Below are 20865 nucleotides of genomic sequence, written 5' to 3' on the forward strand. Positions count from 1 at the left end.
TTGCATTAATCATTAGGGAGTGACCAATTTCATTTTTTTTCCATAAAGTGAAGTTGATAATGCATTGATATAGGTGTATCTTGGGTAAACCATCTATTTTATAGTCTCCTGGAGATAGCAATTCTCAGATAGTATAAGTCATCAATATGAGATTGGTGGTGTCCTGACACCTGCCACCCCCACCTATTAGGTAATAGTGCTAGCCTCAGGTTCTAAAATTAAACAGTGTATGGAACTTCAACACCCCAGCTTTGTAAACTGTGTAATGGACGTTGAGTGCTGCAACTCTGCTCCTGTTGAAGGGAATGAGCGCTGAGCTGCAGTACTTAAGAACAGCCACTACACTGTTCACTCCTGGAACCTCTAGCTGACACCAACAGCCGGTGTTGGTCCTCAGCGACCTCATATTGATGACCTATTGTCTAGATAGGTCATCAATAAGTTAGACCCGGAGAACTACTTTAGCCCTTGAGGCCCATAAAATTTAAATAAACATCCAAAAATTGGGTTTTTAATCTGTTTACATTTAGATATTGAGTACATCAGTGTTTTAAATAGGTTTCATGTTGCAGTGCTGTTTAATAGTGGTACAGAAGAGTGTGAGGCAAAGCCAAGTACAACCTTATCTGCAATATCATTTAGAGCTGCATATTGCCAAACACACTAAAATGTGTTAACCATTCTGGTAAGTGCAAGGCCAGATGTACCATTTATATATTTTGTCAGCTGCATGAGAAAGGGAAGTTTTCAGACTTGATGGTAAAATATAGTATTAGCGAAATGCTAACATTGCCATGTGACTGATGGGAAGACCTCACACATCCTTTTTGCACCATGGATTGAAATTTTAAGGGAGAACATTCCACAGATGCAATCTAGAAAATATACACTCGTGGCCAAAAGTTTTGAGACTGATATAAATTTTGGTTTTCACAAAGTTTGCTGTTTGGGTGTTTTTTTGTCAGACATTTCTATGATATACTAGTATGGTATGAGATTTCATACGTTTTAGTAACTTTTATTGACAAATACATCAAGTTAAGGTAAAGACTCAATATTTCCCATATTAATTCTCCCTGGCATGCTTGATATCAGCTTCTGGGCCTAATCCTGAGTGATAGCAACCTAGTAAGTTTTTAGAGTTTCACAGTCTCTGTTTTTTTTTTTTTGTCAAACCACTTTTTGAGGTTTGAACACACACTCTCAATGGGATTGAGAGCCAGGGAATTTCCTGACCAAGGACCCAGAATTTCAATGCTTTGTTCACAGAGCTACTTAGTTATTACTTTTTCCTTGTGATATGTTGCTCCTCCATGCTGGAAAAATCGTTGTTTGTCACCAGTCCTGTGTAACTGCGGCTGCTGTGCGCCACTGTTCCCCTGCTTACTGCCCAGACGCAGTGTTCAGCGGTGATCTGCTGCCAGTGTTTCCTTTCAGCCCTCGCCACAGCATGCTTGCTGCTTGTTTCCTGCAGCATTTTCTTAAGGGCCGTCGCGCGTTACTTCCTGTGATTTATGGGCTAGATCATGTGACCTCGCTAACCAATCCTAGCCCTCCTGCACATATATAAGTGGCTCAGCCCCCTTCCCAGATGCCTCAGTGTCAAGGACATTGTGTCTTGTTAAGGTTCCTGATATCTGCCTGTGTTCCTGACTCATACTTGTATTCCTGGACTCTGCTACCTGTTTGATCCCTGCCTGCTTGCCTTGACTCTTCCAGATTGCCTGACCTGTTGCCTGTTTGACTTAGCCTCTGCCTCATTCTTTGGTCCTGCACTGTTGCTCCTGGTTACCACTTAGCCTGCTGACAATGCCTGTACCTCTGGTACCTTGCTCAGGTACCTCCTGGTCCGCCTGGACCAGCTGCCTCGTGTGCCAATCCTCCTCAAGAGGTAGCGAACTGGTGTTCCCCTCGGGAAAGTCTATCCCCACCATCAGGGGTACTGTGAAGATCGAGGGGTTCACTTAGACAATGCCCTTAGAGGAGGTAGGACACGTGGCACAGTGGGTTCACACCCACTGGTTCGTGACAGTACACTGAGGCCTTGGACCCCGCTGGTCACCCCAAGCCGGTCATTCAGGAATTGTTACATGAAGTGAGGCGTCAGGATGTCATGATGTAGTTCATGCAAAAGTTGCTGCTCGTCTGGATGCCATCTCTTCTCCAGCTACTGCAGGGTCGCCAGTCGCTGCTACCCCTGCAATACCCACACCGGTGAATCTGGATTTGTGTGCCGCTGATGTGCAACTCCCTCTACCATCCCGCTATGGTGGAGATCCAAAAACCTGTTGTGGATTCCAAGTTTCCCACTGAACGGTCCAAGGTTGCCTTCATTGTGTCCCTGCTGTCTGATGAGGCCCTTGCTTGGGCAAATCCTATTTGGGAACATGGAGGTCCAGAGACCACTAATCTGCAGTCTTTCCTGGCTACCTTCCGGCTGGTCTTTGAAGAGCCCGGCCGCACATCCTCCGCTGCATCAGCTCTGCTGCGTCTACTACAGGGTTCCTCGTCTGTGGGTCAGTATGCCATCCAGTTTCGTACCCTGGCTGCCGAACTTGCATGGAACAATGAGGCTCAACTGGATGTGTTCGGCAAGGGCCTTTCTGACTGGATTAAGGATGAATTAGCTGGCCGCGACCGTCCGTCTACTCTGAATGACCTGATCACCTTGGCCACAAGGATAGATATGCGTTTCAGGGAATGTTCTAAGGAGGTCGCTTGCACCAATAGACCACCTCGTTTGGCTCCATCCAGAGGCCGGTTCTTCCTTTAGTGTTCACCCCATTTGAAGAGCCCATGCAAATAAAGCACCTTTGATTGTCTGACCAGGAACGTTTGCGTCGCAAAGCAGAGAATCTGTGTCTGTATTGGGGAGGCAAGGCCCATTTTGTGCGTAATTGTCCACAGAAGCCGGAAAATCCCAATGTCTAGGATCAGTTGGAGAGGTGGTGGGAGAAGTCCTCTCCGAAACTTTCAGTTCCGGTGACTCTCTCTCACAAGGGAGTCACACTGTCTGTGCCTGCATTCTTGGACTCTGGGTCAGCCGGTAACTTCATTCAGCAAGCTCTGGTCCATCAGTACCGGCTCCCTACCATCCGTCTAAAAAGGCCTCTGTCTCTGGCTTCCGTAAATGGACTGCCACTTCCTGAACCTGTGCTTTCTGTTACTATGCCCCTTAAGTTGCAAATAGGGGTTCTGCATTCAGAGATTATGTGCTGCCAGCGTCCGTGAATCTGGTTATCCTTGGTCTACCCTGGCTGCGTCAGCACACTCCAGTTTTGGACTGGCACTCCGGTCAGATTCTGTGTTGGGGATCATCCTGTCAGTCCACCTGCTTATCGGAGGTCCGACCTGCTTCCTCGCTTACTGTACCTGTAGATCTGCATGGACTTCCGCAGCAGTATGCCAGTTTTGCGGATGTCTTCAGTAAGAAAGTGGCCGATACCCTGCCTCCTCATCATCCGTATGACTGTCCGATTGACCTTCTGCTTGGTGCCACTCCTCCTCGTGGTCGAGTCTACCAACTCTCAGTTCCCCGAGACCCAAGGGATGTCTGAGTACATCAAAGATAATCTCGAGAGGGTTTTTTCCCGGAAATCTACTTCACCAGCCGATGCCTGGTTTTTCTTTGTGCAGAAAAAAGATGGATCCTTACGGCCCTGTATCGACTATCGAGGTCTGAATAAGGTCACCGTCAAGAATCGATACCCTCTTCCACTAATCTCTGAACTCTTTGACAGGATCCGGGGAGCTAAGGTCTTCACAAAATTCGACCTGCACGTCGAATACAACTGTATCCGCATTTGAATGTGGGATATGTGGAAGACTGCTTTCAACACTCTTGATGGTCACTACGAGTATCTCGTCATGCCCTTCGGTCTGTGCAATGCTCCCGCGGTATTCCAGGAGTTGGTAAACATTATCTTCCGGGACCTGCTCTATGTCTGCGTGATAGTGTACCTGGACGATATACTGATCTATTTTCCAGATTTGACCACTCACCGGAAGCATGTACGGTTAGTTTTACAGTGGTTGAGAGAATCAACTTTATGCCAAACTCAAGAAATGCATCTTTAAAAAATCTACCGTACTGTTCCTTGGATACATAATCTCTGATGCCGGGTTGCAGATGTATCCTGAGAAATTGAATGCAGTAATGGACTGGCCCCGCCTACAGGGTCTTCGTGCTATATAGCGCTTCCTTGGATTTGCTAATTTCAGTTCATCCCGAATTTTTCATCTCTTACAACTCTGATCTCCGCTCTTACTAAGAAAGAGGTGAAAGCCAGAGTCTGGACTCCTGAGGTTGAAGCCGCCTTCGTTCAATTAAAAAGGTCCTTTGCTTCTGCACCTGTTCTGCGTCATACTGACATCTCCTGCCAGTTCTTTTTAGAAGTGGATGCCTACTCCATAGGAGCCGGGGCTGTTTTACTACAGAGGTTCCAAGGGCAAGATGTTTACATGTGGATTTTTCTCCAAGCTCTTCTCCTCTGCTGAGAGAAATTACTGTATAGTTCCCCTGCTTACCGCCACGGTCCCGGGCACCGTGTTCAGCGGTGATCTGCTGCCAGTGTTTCCTTTCAGCCCTGGCCACAGCATGCTTGCTGCTTGTTTCCTGCAGCATTTCCTTAAGGGCCGGCGCACATCACTTTCTGTGCTTTATGGGTTGGATCATGTGACCTTGCTGACCAATCCTAGCCCTCCTGGACATATATAAGTGGCTCAGCCCCCTTCCCAGATTCCTCAGTGTCAAGGTCCTTGTGTCCTGTTAAGGTTCCTGATATCTGCCTGTGTTCCTGACTCGTACTTGTATTCCTGGACTCTGCTACCTGTTTGATCAATGCCTGCTTGCCTTGACTCTTCTGTTGCCGCTCCGGATTGCCTGACCTGTACCTGTGCCGCCTGCCCTGACCTGTTCCCTGTTTGACTTCGCGTCTGCCTCATCCTTTGGTCCAACACTGTTGCTCCTGGTTGCCACTCAGCCTGCTGACAACGCCTGTACCTCTGGTACCTTGCTCAGGTACCTCCTGGTCCGCCTGGGCTAGCTGCTTCATGTGCCAATCCTCCTCAAGAGGTATCGACCTGGTGTTACCCTCGGGAAAGTCTATCCCCACCATCAGGGGTACTGTGAAGATCAAGGGGTTCACTTAGACAACGCCCTTAGAGGAGGTAGGACACGTGGCACAGTGGGTTCACACCCGCTGGTTCATGACATCCTGGATGGTTGGGAATAGTTGCTCTTGGTGGATGTTTTGATACCATTCTTTATTCATAGCAGTGTTGTTAGGCAAAATTGTAAGTGAGCCCATTCCCTTTGGATGAGGAGCAACCCCACAAATGAATGGTCTCAGGATGCTTTACTGTTGGAATGACACAGGACTCATGGTAGCACTCACCTTTTGTTTGGGCAATCCTTTTTTCAGGTGTCTCAAACAGTCTGAAAGGGGCTTCACCAGAGAAAACAACTTTAACCCAGTCCAATCCCTGTACTTCCTGCAGAATGTTATTATGTCCTTGATGTTTTTCTTGGAGAGAAGTGGCTTCTTTGCCGCCTTTCTTGACAGCAGGCTATTCTCCAAAAGCCTTTGCCTCAAGGTACGTGCTGAATCCTCTTTTGGAGATGGTCCTGAAACTTGTTGAAGCCTTCTTCACAGCAATTGTACTCTCTCCTTGAAGTTCTTGACGATCCGATAAATGGTGTATTTAGGTACAATCGTACAAGCAGCAATGTCCTTGCCTGTGAAACCCTTTTGAGGCAAAGCAATGATGACTGCTCGTGTTTCCTTGGATGTAAAGTATCCTTTAATTTCATTTATTGGCTTGAACAGACTATGTATTTATAGCACGTGCTGCCATAGAGCGGGGACAGTGATGCTAATTTTTATCTGGGTCGAACTCTCCAGAATTGTTTAAAGAGTTCATTAAATCAAATTCCACAATGCAGATCTAGTCAATTAGAGGACAATTCTGGTCGCCAGTTTCATTCTCCATTCTCTTATTTAGGATTAAGGCACTGGAAGACATGAAAGTCCCTTATACTTAATTGAGTGCAGTGTTTCTTGATTTGCATATATAGTACATCTGATTTGCATTGTACAAAACTAAGTGCCCAACTCTCAGCCCCTGCTGGTTACCCTACTAGAAACTTGAGAGTTGTAATACATATTTTTTTTCTCTCTCTACAGTCTGTATTGAGGAAATCGCCTATTTAAAATTCATTTACAAGATAACCTCTCTAGTCTTTTTTTTCTTCTTCTTTTAAAGGGATTTAATTGTTGTAGCCGGGTTTCTTTAGCTTTTCTATATTTGAAATTCTCATTGAGGGCAATTCTGAAGCCACCATTAAACCGGTGTCAAAAGATTAATTCTCTAATCCCAATTCCTGTGAAAATGAGGGATGAAAGAGACGAAACAAAAAATGCATTTTATTTTGCAAATGATCCTTAATTTGCCATGAAAATCAATTCCTCTACTGTAGTCAATTAATATGAATAGCTTTTAGCTTTAGGTAAAATCGGTACAGATTAAACTGCTATGATCTTAGCAAAGGCATTGGCTCTTCATCTGGCTCTGCTATCCTGCCACGCGACTGCTTCGACTATGCCCGTGACATTGGCTGTTGGGCATGCAACGTGACTGCATAATTGTACGAGAGCAGAATCCTGTGAAAAAGAAACCTTTAGGGCACACCCCACTACTGTGGTTTCATGGGAATGTTCTTGGGATTGTATGGGTTACAATTGCTGTGAAATCTTATTAAGACTGCTTATTACTTGATTACATATGGGAGGCAGGTCTGATGGAGACTGGCACGTAGACCTAGACAGGTCTCACTTTTTTTGTATTGTGTGGTTTGGCATTAGATGATACTAACCTTGTCTTATTTTGGTCAGTGGACAGTTATCTCAATCAAATAAATGTTTTATATATTTCTTTTTTTGCTCACCCTGTTAAAATGAAATGCGGTCCTCCTTGCAAGGCCTTCAACGTATAGAAGGTCACACAGGGTGCAGTTATTGGTACAGCATAGGGGCTGCACATTTTGCGTTCATGGGGTTTTTGGAGAGGGGTAAATCTATCCTCTTTGCTGTTATGTGGCAAGAACCTTAGAAGATCTACCCTGTCTAGAGGAACTGTATTACTGTTAAACAGGGAGGATGGTGAATAGGCTTTAAGGTCAGGTAGAGGCATTGAGAGAGGGAAAAAAACACTAAGCCCTTGTGTCCTAAGTGGCAAAACCAAAATGTTGACCTATGCTTTGGGATGCCGCTGTCTTCACTACAGTATATGCCACTGGCTTTAGTCATGCATCTTGAGCATGATGGATCTTTGAAGAAAATGCCTTGGAGTAGTCAAAAACACCAACAAAAATTCCATGCTCAAAAATGCAATGTACGTAGAGCACTTTTGGCCGTTTTTTTTTATTTTTGCAACCTAAATCATACTTTAGTAGTTTAGTAGTAATTTGGTAATTGAGTGGCATTGTCTCCAGAGGAGCCTTTGTAGAGAGAAGACTAAGGCCCCTTTCACACGGGCGAGTATTCCGCGCGGATGCGATGCGTGAGTTGAACGCATTGCACCCGCACTGAATACGGACCCATTCATTTCTATGGGGCTGTGCACACGAGCGGTGATTTTCACGCATCACTTGTGCGTTGCGTGAAAATCGCAGCATACTCCTCTTTGTGCGTTTTTCACGTAACGCAGGCCCCATAGAAATAAATATGGTTGCGTGAAAATCGCAAGCATCCGCAAGCAAGTGCGGATGCGGTGCGATTTTCACACACGGTTGCTAGGAGACGATCGGGATGGGGACCCGATCATTATTATTTTCCCTTATAACATGGTTATAAGGGAAAATAATAGCATTCTGAATACAGAATGCATAGTAAAATATGGCAGGAGGGGTTAATTTTTTTAAATTAAACTCACCTTAATCCTGTTGCTCGCGCAGCCGGCTTCTCTTCTGTCTTCTTTTTTGCTGTGTGCAGGAAAAGGACCTGTGGTGACGTCACTCCGGTCATCACATGGTCTGTCACATGATCTTTTACCATGGTGATGGATCATGTGATGACCGGAGTGACGTCACCACAGGTCCTTTTCCTGCACACAGCAAAAAAGAAGACAGAAGAGATGCCGGCTGCGCAAGCAAGTGGATTAAGGTGAGTTAAATTTTTATTTTATTTTTTTTTTTAACCCCTCCAACCCTATTTTACTATGCATTCTGTATTAAGAATGCTATTATTTTCCCTTATAACCATGTTGTAAGGGAAAATAATACAATCTACAGAACACCGATCCCAAGCCCGAACTTCTGTTAAGAAGTTCGGGGTTTGGGTACCAAACATGCGTGATTTTTCTCACGCGAGTGCAAAACGCATTACAATGTTTTGCACTCGCACGGAAAAATCGTGCATGTTCCCGCAACGCACCCGCACCTTTTACCGCAACGCCCGTGTGAAAGAGGCCTAAGGGAACCACCACCTCTAAATAGAGAGGATGATGTGATGCTAACTTTTAGGCAGTTCATACTCTGTAAAACCAAGAAGAATAAAGTAGAAGGTAAGCTACTGTCACACTTGTGTTGTTGGTTTCCATTATTGAGATCCAGTCCTCATGCATTCTGAATTGAAAGAGATCCGTTCAGGATGCATCAGGTTTTCTTCCGTTCCGGCAGCATTGTGTTTTGTGACTGGACACAAAACCGCTGCAAGCTGCGGTTTTGTATCCAGTCATAAAAACGGAAAAAAAACAATTGGTTTTTAATGTATTTAGTGATGGATCCATTTTTTTACGTTTTGATTTTACACAACCTAACGGAATAGTTGCATCCTGATGTGCAAAATCAAAACTGATTCGTTTAATTCCGGTATTGAGATCCTCTGCCAGATCTCAATTCCGGAAATTAACAATGCAAGTGTGAAAGTAGCCTGTCACCTCTACTATGCTACCCTCACTGAGCATTTCTAAATGTTCATTGTGTTACCCTAAACATATAAATTACACTTTTAATTTCATTTGCAAACTAATTTAATAAGTATTATGCATTTTTGTACTTCCCGCCTTTTATGCAAATTAACATAAAAGAGTCATATCTTACTTGTGTGACCAGAGAAGAGTCATATTTTCAAGCTCTGACTCATCTCAGGTTAATTTGCATATGTATCAAATCGTTTTTTTTGACACAATAAAAGCACACAGAGCTATGGGGACTGGGTATTGCGGATGTGCTAGCGGCCATCTAGCAACCCATGTCCTCAGCTCTATACACAAAATCCAGATGACAGGTTCCCTTTAAATGGAATGTGTCATCAGAAAATGACTAAGTCACATTTTTATATTAAACGTATTTTTTTCCCCCACATCATTATTTTAATTTTTTTTTATAGAATCATGCAATGTTCTAACTGGCCACTAGGCCATAGGTCTTGATTTCCTGTTTTGTACAGGTAACTTTTCAGTAGCTATTATCTTTTATTACCAGTAACAACTTTTTATAGATAACACAGGATCCACAATTCATAATAGGTGATATCACAGCTTATCTACTCCCTCCTAACCTCTGCACAGGTCACAGAGCATTCCTAGAAAACTCTCTTATGTAATTTAATGAGTCAGCTCCTGGACTTTCTATCTATGGCCCATGTAGCTCCTCTCAAAAGACAGGAAGTCTTAACATATTTTAGGTCTAGTGGCCATTGTGAAAACTGCTCTATGAAACAACAGAAACCTGGCAGCTATGGCACCCGCTTCGCTCTGCAAGGGATGCCATTTGTAGAGTGCCAACATCTGCTTTACATGTACAGCAGATTTCATGAAGGGGTTAAACAATAGGTCATTTTTTGACCACACATTCCCTTTAAGATGGATTTTTCAGAATTTTTCAGTCAATTCAGCTGTGCTCATACCTTACTTGGGTTTGCTGAATTTGCAGGATTTCCTTCAGCGTTGTCTGTAATGTCAGATTACCACATGTTGCCAACCCTCAAGTCAGATGCTTGTGGTCAGATCCGCTCAATTACTCTAAGGAACATGTCTTCTTGTATCACTTTATAATCAGCCACTTACATTGCACACAGAGCACGGTCATCAATGAAGACAGTTTATTTATGAATTAGTCCAAAGAAAAGTGGTAGATGTTTTGGGACAAGTTTCTGTTTCAGATTTAGGCTTCAGGTGGGGTTGTCTTCTACTGGACCTCACAATTTCTGTTCTGAAAGGAACCAAATAACTTGCCTGAAACTATAGTATAACAGCCTCTTATGAACTATAGTTCAAGAGCTTACCTGGATGAAGGTTCCTGGACAGTTGGTATACGGGAAGTAGGCTTGTGTGAAGCTCTCACCAGATATCATATAGGGCATTCTCTTTCTAACAAACTAAGAACCAGACCTGTATCTCACGTGGATCCAGAGATATCAACATTCATTGATCCAGTTGCTCTGCTAGATTTATTTCAAGCTGGATGCTGGGGAGCGTGTCCTTTCTACTGCAGCTGTTGACAGATGAAAGATGGAATTGAGCATGTGCTTCCATCTCAGTGAGTAAGACAAAGAACTTAGAAAAAGAGCAAACAGCAGGTGGCGCTATTCAAAGATTTTATTGACTAACTTAGTGGCTATATAAAAATTTTAATGACATGCAATCACAAAAGTTTTTAGATACAGGTGCTGGTTTGAAAAATGTAGAATATTTTTAGTTAGAAAACCCCTTTAAGGGATATGGAATGGTCAGTTCTCAGAGCCCATTATTGGGTTGGTGCTGGCTTATATGACTTGGGGAATGACCTTACGGGTAGAATTACCATATCTGGGTACATGGGATTCTAAGGATCGATTACCTGGGTCCACAGGGTAGTTCCCAGTAGATGGGCAGGTAGCTGGTAGTGGGCTGTGCCAGTGACGTAGTCACAATGGTTCTGTGTCATGGGGAGGGAACGCAAAATCCAAAATTGGTAACAGAAGGCAGGCATAGGAGACAAACAGAAAAAAAATGGCAGGAGATTCTCCACCAGAGCTGAAACTCACGAATGGAATAACTACAGCAGTTCTCCTCTAAGTTCATGGAGACTGACACTCTGCTTGAACCATGCACCTCATCCACACGAAAGCCATTGGAACTGGTGTCGTCCTGTGGCTCGTTATCTACAGACCCAACACCGCCACACAGGTTTATTTTTGCCTTTTCTCTGCTAATTTATTAATACAAATGTTCTGCAGAAAAATTGCTATATAGATTTGATGACGATTTTATAAGTCGCTTCTTTGGCTACTTTCACACTCGCGTTTGGTGCGGATCCGTCATGGATCTGCACAAACGCATCCATTCAGATAATACAACCGTCTGCATCCGTTCAGAACCGATCCGTTTGTATTATCTTTAACATAGCCAAAACGGATCCGTCTTGAACACCATTGAAAGTCAATGGAGGACGGATCCGTTTTCTATTGTGCCATTTTGTGTCAGTGAAAACGGATCCGTCCCCATTGACTTGCATTGTGTGTCAGGATCCGTTTGGCTCAGTTTCGTCAGACGGACACCAAAACGCTGCAAGCGGCGTTTTAGTGTCCGCCTCCTAAGCGGAATGGAGGAGGAACAGAGCCAAACTGATGCTTTCTGAGCGGATCCTTATCCATTCAGAATGCATTATCCCTGAACGGATCTCACAAACGGAAACCAAAACGCCAGTGTGAAAGTAACCTTTTTTTGCTTGCACCAAATCAAACCAGCAGTAACTGGAGGACAAGATCAAATACAACATACTGATTTGTTATGGTATTACACAGTGTTATTTTTTTTTTTTTTTTTAAAGGATTTTGGACTATTAGCTATAGTAATACATACATAGTACTGCAGATCACAGTTTTTTTTATTTTCCTACTGTCCCGGTTCCCCTGTTATCAGCAATCAAAGCTGCACTTAGATTCCCAGTCCAGAATGCGGTTCTGTTCTAGCATAATGGAGAGGACTCCTAGGCGCATGCACAGCAGTCCTGCCAACGCAATTTAAATGCAGCTCTGAGTGCTGATAGTGGGGGAACAGGAGGCAATAGCACTTGTTATCTGCAGGACTACTAATATATTACTGTAGATAGTAGTCCAAAATCAGGGCGACAGAATCACTTTAAAGGGGTTCTCCAGGCTTTTAATATTGATGACCTATCCTTAGGATAGGTCATCAATATCAGACTGGTGGGGGTGCCATAGATATAGCAGCAGCGAGCAGGAAGAGAGAGGGGAGACACTGTGTGCGCCTTCCATTCATACAGCTGATCAGGATAGGTCATCAATGTTAAAAGCCTGGAGAACCCCTTTAAGTTGACCATACTGTTCATTCTTAAAAAATATATTAAAGTATTCAAGTTTACATTTTTAATTCTAGATGGCGCTAGGAAAAGAAAACTGCCGAATGGAAGAGGTGCTGGTTAAGAGCCCTGTGGGGGAGATTCAGATTTCAGGATGTGAATTGGGAATACATGACATAAAACTGCTGGCTTTTGATGTCCCTGATGGGTAAGTTTTCTTTTTTTTTGGCTGTTTGTGGTATTTTAAAAGCTTTGTGCATTGTTTGTGATTATTGATATTTCTGTTGACACATTAAACCAATGGAAGGAGCCCTAAAATGTCTATGTGGACTGTTAAGGGTGTATTAGACACCCCGATGCTGCAAACAATTGTCTGGAGGGAAGCGTTCTCTCCCCGCAGTCGCCAGAGGACACTGCTATGTCATCGCTCGTCCCCATGTAGGACAGTGGTGTGCCGGTAGCAGATTGTGATTACACAGCACGATCTGGCGCCAGCAGATCTAGATGTTTCAGCATGCTGAGTGATCTGAATTGCTCGATGAACGAGCGTTTGTTCGTTCATTGGGGAATCGGAGGCAGTATTAGACTTCTAGATGATTGCTAACGAGCGTTCCTATGAAAATCTGCCCGTCTAATATACCCCTTATTCAAGCAGCAATATATGCCATGATTGCTAGCAGAGTTTCTTAAAAGTTTGAGTAGTGCCATTGTCTCTGGATCTCAATATTTTAACTTCTTATCGGTATCTTAACAGTGGGCAGCTCACATTTTTGTAAGATTGTCCATTCTTTTTAGCACCACATTGTTTTTAGGTACAAAATTCTGTACTGATACATTTCTTAACATATCTTTAGAATGTTTAGAGTTCCATTTTTTCTAATCCAAAACTTCAAATGTCCTTCATACAGATACACTAAGGGGAGCTTGGGTGTTTTCTGCATACTGTTTCACTATTGAGTTTCCTGTTTAAACCTTTAATGATTGCCAATATTCCATTTTATGGTGGGGATTGAGGGGCCTTATTCTACAGCACTGGAACATAATGAACGCACAGGAGATCGTTCAGCTGCGGATAGGTGCTCATCTAGCCATCCTAGCGATCTCCTGATTGCTGGGTGATAGGTCACATGACTGCTGCTGGGTCCAACTAGACTAAGCTATGACAGTTCCAGTATCACTTTGTCTGACAAAGGAAGCCATGTGACCTTAAAACGCATTGCGTTTTAATAAATCTACAGTATGCATAGTACTCGACATCAAGAATTATTGCTCCTGACAGCGCCACAAATGAAGGCCTACATTTTTTCATACTTACCTACTTGGTGATTCACCACTTTTGGTATGACCGATCCAGGACAAGGGCATCGGCCAGAACGCGGCCCCTACATAACACACCTGCATAGTTGTTGTGAGTGTCATAATGTAAAAAGATGAGTGCAATACTTACCGCTACTCATTCATATACATACCCAACAGTAGTTCACATGAGGCGCTGCTTTCGGCTCCAGTTATAAGGGATGTAATAAAAATAAATGAGTACGTAAAAAAAAACAATATATGTATACCACAGTCTAACCTTTTATAGGACACATAATAAAAAAAAGGTAAAAAATTTAAATAAATAAAAGATTTTTAATGTCTGCCATTTATATACAGTACCCTGCCCCAGATGCAGTGACCCTATGGTATATCATACAGTATAAAAAAAAGTCTCAAAATGGCAGAAAAAAATATGTATTTTAGTCTAATAAATAAAATTGGATGTAAGAAAAAAAATACTTTTACTTTTTTACTTCAAGCAATATTAAAAAAAGCAGGAGCTGTTCTGGCGTTTGTGCTGAGATTTAGACAAATCATGCCCCAAATGATATAAAGATAAGTTAAGAAATGAATTGTTAGAGAATTTTGGACCTATTTAAAGGGGTTCAGCAGTTTTTTCAAACTGATGATCTATCCTCTGGATAGATCAGCATCTGATCGGCAGGGGTCCAACACCAGGGACCCCTGCCGATCAGCTGTTTGAGAAGGCAGAGGCGCTGGCAGTAGTGCCGCAGCCTTCTCGCTCTTTACCGCAGGCCCAGTGACGTCACGACTAGTATCAACTGGCCTGGGCGGGGCTAAGCTCCATTCAAGTGAACAGAGCTTAGCCCCGCCCAGGCCATTGATACTAGTCGTGACGTCACTGGGCCTGCGGTAAACAGCGAGAATGCCGCGCCGCTACTGGAGCGCCGCTGCTTACTCAAACAGCTGATCGGCGGGGGTCCCGGGTGTCGGATCCCCGCCGATCAGATGCTGATGATCTATCCAGAGGATAGATCATCAGTTTAAAAAAACTGCAGAACCCCTTTAAACATAAGAAAAAAACGGTGTTCAAGGGTGGAGAAATTATCATTCTTGCCATTGAAATACCTTCTGTCCCTGCTGGGTCTCGTCGCTGGACGACACAGGACCACATCGGCGAGTCACTGTGATTTTGTACAATTACAGCTCAGGCTTGTTTCACACTTGCGTTGTTGTTTACCGGTATTGAGAATCAACAGAGGATCGTAATGGAAAGAGATCCATTCAGGATGCATCAGGATGTGTTCCTTTCGTCAGCTGCGGTCTTGTGTCTGGTAAAAAACAAAAAAAACAAAAAACGATCCTTCGCTAAAAACAATGTAAGTCAATGGTGACGGATCCGTATTTTAGGAGCCTAAAAAAAAACGGATCCGTCACCAATTCACTTGCAATATACTTAGTGATGAATCTATTTTTTTCTGTTTTGATTTCACAGAGAACAGATGCATCCTGATGTGCAAAATCAAAAAGGATCCGTTTATGTCCGGTATTGATATCCTCTGCCGGAATTAACAACGCAAGTGTGAAACAAGGAAATGCTGGACTTTCAGAATCAGAATGACCAGACTGTTGGATATTTATTATTCCTGTTCTTTTTATTTTATTTTCCACATGAATGTATTTTATACTATTTTATTCTTTATATGCCATGGCAAGAGGCTTCACCTGCCCTACAGGTTTATAACAAAATAATAATAATAATAATATTAATAATAATAATAAGATTACAATGTATTATATTCTTTAACATCTTTAGAAGAAGCTTTCGGGTACACTGTAATGTTGCCAAATGCAAAATGCTAATCAGCCGAGTAATAATTTTCAATCTGTGGAAAAACAAAAAAGCATTGTGATGGAGATCTCCAGCGTATTTGTTTGAGTATAACAAAAGTTTCCGAGACAATATCGCTATAGTGAAAAAAAGATATAAATATATATATGTGTTGACTTTTTTTGTATGTTGGCTGGTGCCAGAGAACAGTCGTAGTTTTTCTCATTGGCTACAGCAGGTGAAGCGTTCAGAGTGTTCTCTCACAGCGTATCTTTTGTTTGGGACACAGGGGAGCCCCTCTTCAGCGCTCACAAATGAAAAGCTGCTAAGCCCTCCAGCCAGTGAAGCACGCATTCAGCTTGTTCCTGTACTGTTTTAAAACCACAGCCGATGCCAATGTAACATTGTGTTTTATTGTTTGAAAGACAGATTTTTTTTTTCTCCCCTCTTCTTTTTTTTTTTTTTTTTTTGTTTTTGTTTTGCCGTTCAGAACTCTTGGGGTCTATAATAGTTATTTTGCTTTGCCTGTTAAATTAGTGGGGCTTTTCTTTGCCTCTAAAAACATTTTATAATTGAATTTCGAAGTGGTATCAGGAACCCTTTTTTATGTAAATGTAGGCAGAAACTTTATGCGAAGCATTCTCCTAGACCGATGCTATAGATGTGATAATATTACCTTCGTTTATATATAAAATATGTAATACATTTTGCAGAGTAATATTATTTGGGAAATGTTAAAAGGTAAATTCCTCTTTTGAAGAAGACTTTATAGTTTGCATCTATATTAAATGCTGTGGAGTCTTGTTCAGAACTTGACAGATGATGGTTTCTTCTCTGTTTACTTCTAAACCTAAATCAAGAATTCTGGTTTCCAGACGTGAGAGAGCAGTGCGTTTTTTGAGCTTCACAGCTACGCATATACGACGTACATACAGTATAGTAGAAGGGGTTGTCTAAGTTAGGCCTCATGCACACGACCGTTGTTTTGGTCCGCATCCGAGTCGCAGTTTGAGCGGCTTGGATGCGGACCCATTCACTTCAATAGGGCCTCAAAAGATGCGGACAGCACTCCGTGTGCTGTCCGCATCCGTTGCTCCGTTCCGTGGTCCGCAAAAAAAATATAACATGTCCTATTCTTGTCCGTTTTGTGGACAAGAATAGGCAGGTATATCAATGGCTGTCCGTGCCGTTCCGCAAATTGCAGAACGCACACGGACACCATCCGTGTTTTGCGGATCCACAATTTGTGCACCGCAAAACACACAACGGTCGTGTGCATGAGGCCTTATATAAAAATTTGGGCAACCCCTGTAAATTGCCTAAAATAATGCTAACATAATGCTGGATGCTTACCTGTTTTCTTCCCTGTTTCTTCAAGTGCTGAGCTCCATTCCTCCTGCTGCTGATGTTATCTCCTTGGCTGCAGCAGTGACTAGTGCACAGGTTACCGCTGCAGCCAATCGCTGTCTTCAGCCGTACATGGAACGTCTCTGCTGAGGCCAGTGATTGGCTGTGCACAGAACGTCACCGCTGCAGCTAGAAAACAAAGAGCAGCAGTGAGGACCGAAGCAAGTAGCAGAGGAGAAAATGTGAAGATACATTTATTTGTATTTTAGGTAGTGCAAAGGAGTTTCCCAAATTTTTATATAACTCAAACAACCCCTTTAAAGGGAACCTGTCACCAGTTTTATGGTGTCCTAACTAAGGGCAACATAAATAAGTGACTGATTCTGTTAGCAAAATGCTGGATCACTTTCTTTAATTGACCCAGTCAATCGGCCAACATCTTGTATTGAAAAGCTCCAGCTGATAATGATGAGTCCTGAATATTCATGAGCTCCTGACTCTCCCCGCCTACCTGCTGCTGAATGACAGTTATTTTCCATATGAATCAGCAGCAGGTGGGCAGGGGAGTGGCTATAGCTCTGAATTAAATATACGCTGGACTCAATGACATCACGCTGGACTCAAATCAGCTCATTAGCATGCGGCATGCGGCATCTTTGTGTGTATATTATGAGGTAACCATCTGTCACACCAGTAAGTGAATACATCTAAGGCACTTTTTAGTAGTTAATGATTGTATATAATTAGTTAGATTATAATCAAATATCCACATGACAGGTTCCCTTTAAGGCTGTGTGCTGCGTGGACTTCATGCAGAATGGTGCCTACTCAAGGACTATGTTGTGTACAGTGACAAAGTGCCCAATCTATATGATCACATATCTATACAGAAAAGAACCCCTGTAATCTTAAAGTGGTTCTGTGGGCTTTTAGTATTGAGGACCTATCAGCCAATCAGCTGTAGGAAGCGAGGGTGCGTTTGTTGTCTCACTTCGACAACACGCGCGCACTTTGCGCCTTCCCTTCAAATAGCTGATCAGCGGGGGTTCTGGGTGTTGGACCCCCACATATCTGATATTAATGACCTATCCTGAGGATAGGTCATCAATATTAAAAGCCCAGAGAACCCCTTTAAAGGTTTTTTTTTACACAATAAAAGCACACAGAGCTATGGGGACTGGGTATTGCGGATGTGCTAGCGGCCATCTAGCAACCCATGTCCTCAGCTCTATAACCAAAATCCCGGTGACAGGTTCCCTTTAAGTGCAATTCCACTTTTAACAATATCTCTGCACACAGTGATGAACCTATTTTGAAGATATTTAATGTTTCTGGTCTATGCCAACTTTGTTATTTTATGTTGTTTTCTATTCATATTCCAAGTTGCTTTTGTATCATTTTTGTAGCCTGTCTTTGGACCCATTCTTTTTTTTACATTGATAAAACGTGTCCAAAGATAAACTGCAAAAATGGTGGAAGGTCTTAAAGATAAAACGTATTGTAACAGTGGGGAATTCGCTTTACTGCAGCACAAAGCCCAGAATGAAACACAGTCTTTTTCCTTTTAGTAGTAGGGCACAGTTCACACCTTGTGAAGTCTTTATTCTCACCACGCTAGAGGTGTATGGTTTCTCCTGGTCCACAGTCCTCTGAGTCAGTAGCATACCATCTCCATGCCCTGCTCCATCCAACATACCCCACCTGAGCAGCTCCTAGGGGAGCTTTTATTTGCCTGCACCTGTGGGTGGAGCAGTAGCCAGGTTAACCTCTTAGTACCCGGTATGAAACATATCTCCCTTTGACAAATTAACTTTATCACAGTATCAAGAGAGACTTAAAGGGTTTATTTTTTTTAAGGGTGTGGGGAGGCGTTGGCCAGATCTAATAATATAGACAATGCTTTAAGCTGTCAATCTTGTATGCTTTTATTCTGCTGGTTGCCTTTGAAAACAGACAGCAGTTTATCTTCACGTTGTTGTCAGACATGTGACCTAATCCTAATTGTCTGGGTGCAAATGGTAGTTGTCTAATTGTCCCGCAGTTCACTGCTTTCTAATAGGAAACCAGACGATATCTGACGTAGAAAAGAGCTCATCATGTATCTCAAAATCACTGCAATCCAAACATTTACAGTTACTGAACATTTCTTGTAGATTTTATTTGTGAAGTGCAGTAAATGTTCATTAAATCCTGAGTTTTCCTAAGATCACTGTGACGGCGTTGCCGTGTCGGCTGGCTGCACGTTCCCGAGCGTACCGGCTGCAGGTTGCTGCCTGTGTAGGCTGGTTCCTCGGGGCTGCGTGCTGGCGACGGTTCTGTGGTGTGCGCAATCCGTGTACTTTTCTCTCCTCTTGGCAGTATGATCTCCCAGAGGTATTTCTGGATGGTTGCTATTGGCAACATCTGGTACTGCCGTTTTCGGTGCTGCGGTTTCTGTTTCCTCTGGCCTGCTTGTAGTACCTCCCGTTTGGTTCTGAAAGGGTTAACTCCCCTCTGAGGTTCCATGGGTGTGTCCTTGCAGGTGCGCTCATTAACTGTCTATTTCTGCCTGTGAGCGTGGAGTCTCTAGGTCAGTCTTGTTTGTTCTGGTTATGATGTGTTTGCCTCTTGCTACTGACCCTTGGGGTCCCTGCTGCTGTTCATGTCTGTCCATGTTTCTGTGTGGTATTCCTTGTTCTGCATTGATGTTTCCGTTTGGTTCCTATGTTATGTCCTTGCCTGGTCTTGTCTGTATTTGCGTCTGTGCCTGTTCCTGTCTTTCCCTGCCTGTTCTTCTTTTGTCTGTGGAAGTCCTTACTGCTCCTAGTGTTCTGTTCTGTTATGTCTGTCTTGCAGTGCCTCACTGCTTCTGCCTGTGGAAGTGGGTTCCTGTGTTCCCCGGAGGGGGAATGTCCAGTATGTTTATGCCATGTCTGTCTCTCTGGTTTCTGTTCTTGCTATGCCTTGGTTATGTTATTACCTGTATTCTGAATTGTCATGCCTGTCTTTGCCTGCTCAATGTACTGCTGGTACCTTCGGTACCTTCTGGGAACATGGTTATAAGGGAAAATAATAGCATTCTGAATACAGAATGCTAAGTAAAATAGGGCTGGAGGGGTTAATTTAACTCACCTTAATCCACTTGTTCGCGCAGCCGGCATCTCTTCCGTCTATATCTGTGAGGAATAGGACCTTTGATGACGTCACTACGCTCATCACATGGTCCATCCATCACATGATCCATCACCATGGTGATGGATCATGTGATGGACCATGTGATGAACGCAGTGACGTCATCAAAGGTCCTATTCCTCACAGATGAAGACAGAAGAGAGGCCGGCTGCGCGAACAAGTGGATTAAGGTGAGTTAAATTAACCTCTCCAGCCCTATTTTACTTAGCATTCTGTATTCAGAATGCTATTATTTTCCCTTATAACCATGTTATAAGGGAAAATAATACAATCTACACAACCTTGAACCCAAACCTGAACTTCTGTGAAGAAGTTCGGGTCTGGGTACCACAGTCAGTTTTTTATCACGTGCGTGCAAAACACATTGCACCCGCGCAATAAAAACTGAACAAAGGAACGCAATCGCAGTCAAAACTGACTGCAATTGAGTACCTACTCGCGCGGGTTTGCCGCAACGCATCCGGACCTTATCCGGACACGCTCGTGTGAAAGAGGCCTTAGTTACGCCCCTCCAGAGTATGGCTAGTCAGTGGCACAGTGGGTTTTTCCTGCTGCTCGGTAGCAGTACATTGGGGTTTCCTGTTTGTTTCATTGTCTCTAGTATTTTTCGGTCATGCCTGATGTCCCGGAGTCTTGTTCCAGGTCTCCGGTTCGTGACAATCACTTTCACATGGCAGTATTTTGCATCGGTATTTGTAAGCAAAATATCAAAAGTGGATCCAAAACAAAGATCATTGGACCCCTGTTTTTCTTAGAGTTGAGGGTCCCAGAGACATCAGCTACACTGTAGATGAGACTACTCCTTTGAACTTATCTTGAAATCGTATAGTGATGAAGGAATATACTTGTGTAACTGACGTATAAATCTGTATTATGGATCTGTTTCGTACAGATCTGAATTGTTGTGCCGTAGACTGCTGTGGGCCAATAT

The 20865-nt window shown here is 43.2% G+C and overlaps 1 protein-coding gene and 1 long non-coding RNA gene across 3 annotated transcripts in view; one reads left to right on the forward strand and one right to left on the reverse strand.

Moving 5' to 3' along the window:
• MGMT (O-6-methylguanine-DNA methyltransferase) overlaps positions 1 to 20865 on the forward strand; it is a 472493-nt gene that overhangs the window by 58409 nt on the left and 393219 nt on the right. For both annotated transcript variants that reach the window (XM_040435606.1, XM_040435608.1), the window contains exon 3: positions 12382 to 12512. In XM_040435606.1, the coding sequence (XP_040291540.1) occupies positions 12382 to 12512 (131 nt within the window). The remainder of the gene's footprint in view (positions 1 to 12381; positions 12513 to 20865) is intronic.
• Positions 5224 to 20412, reverse strand: LOC121003736. Its single transcript, XR_005779594.1, has 3 exons — positions 20401 to 20412; positions 8938 to 8942; positions 5224 to 5396 (listed from the first exon to the last, which is right to left on the reverse strand). It is a non-coding gene; the product is annotated as an uncharacterized LOC121003736 (long non-coding RNA).

The sequence above is a fragment of the Bufo bufo genome, chromosome 6, assembly GCF_905171765.1.
Source record: "Bufo bufo chromosome 6, aBufBuf1.1, whole genome shotgun sequence".
Taxonomy (NCBI): domain Eukaryota; kingdom Metazoa; phylum Chordata; class Amphibia; order Anura; family Bufonidae; genus Bufo; species Bufo bufo.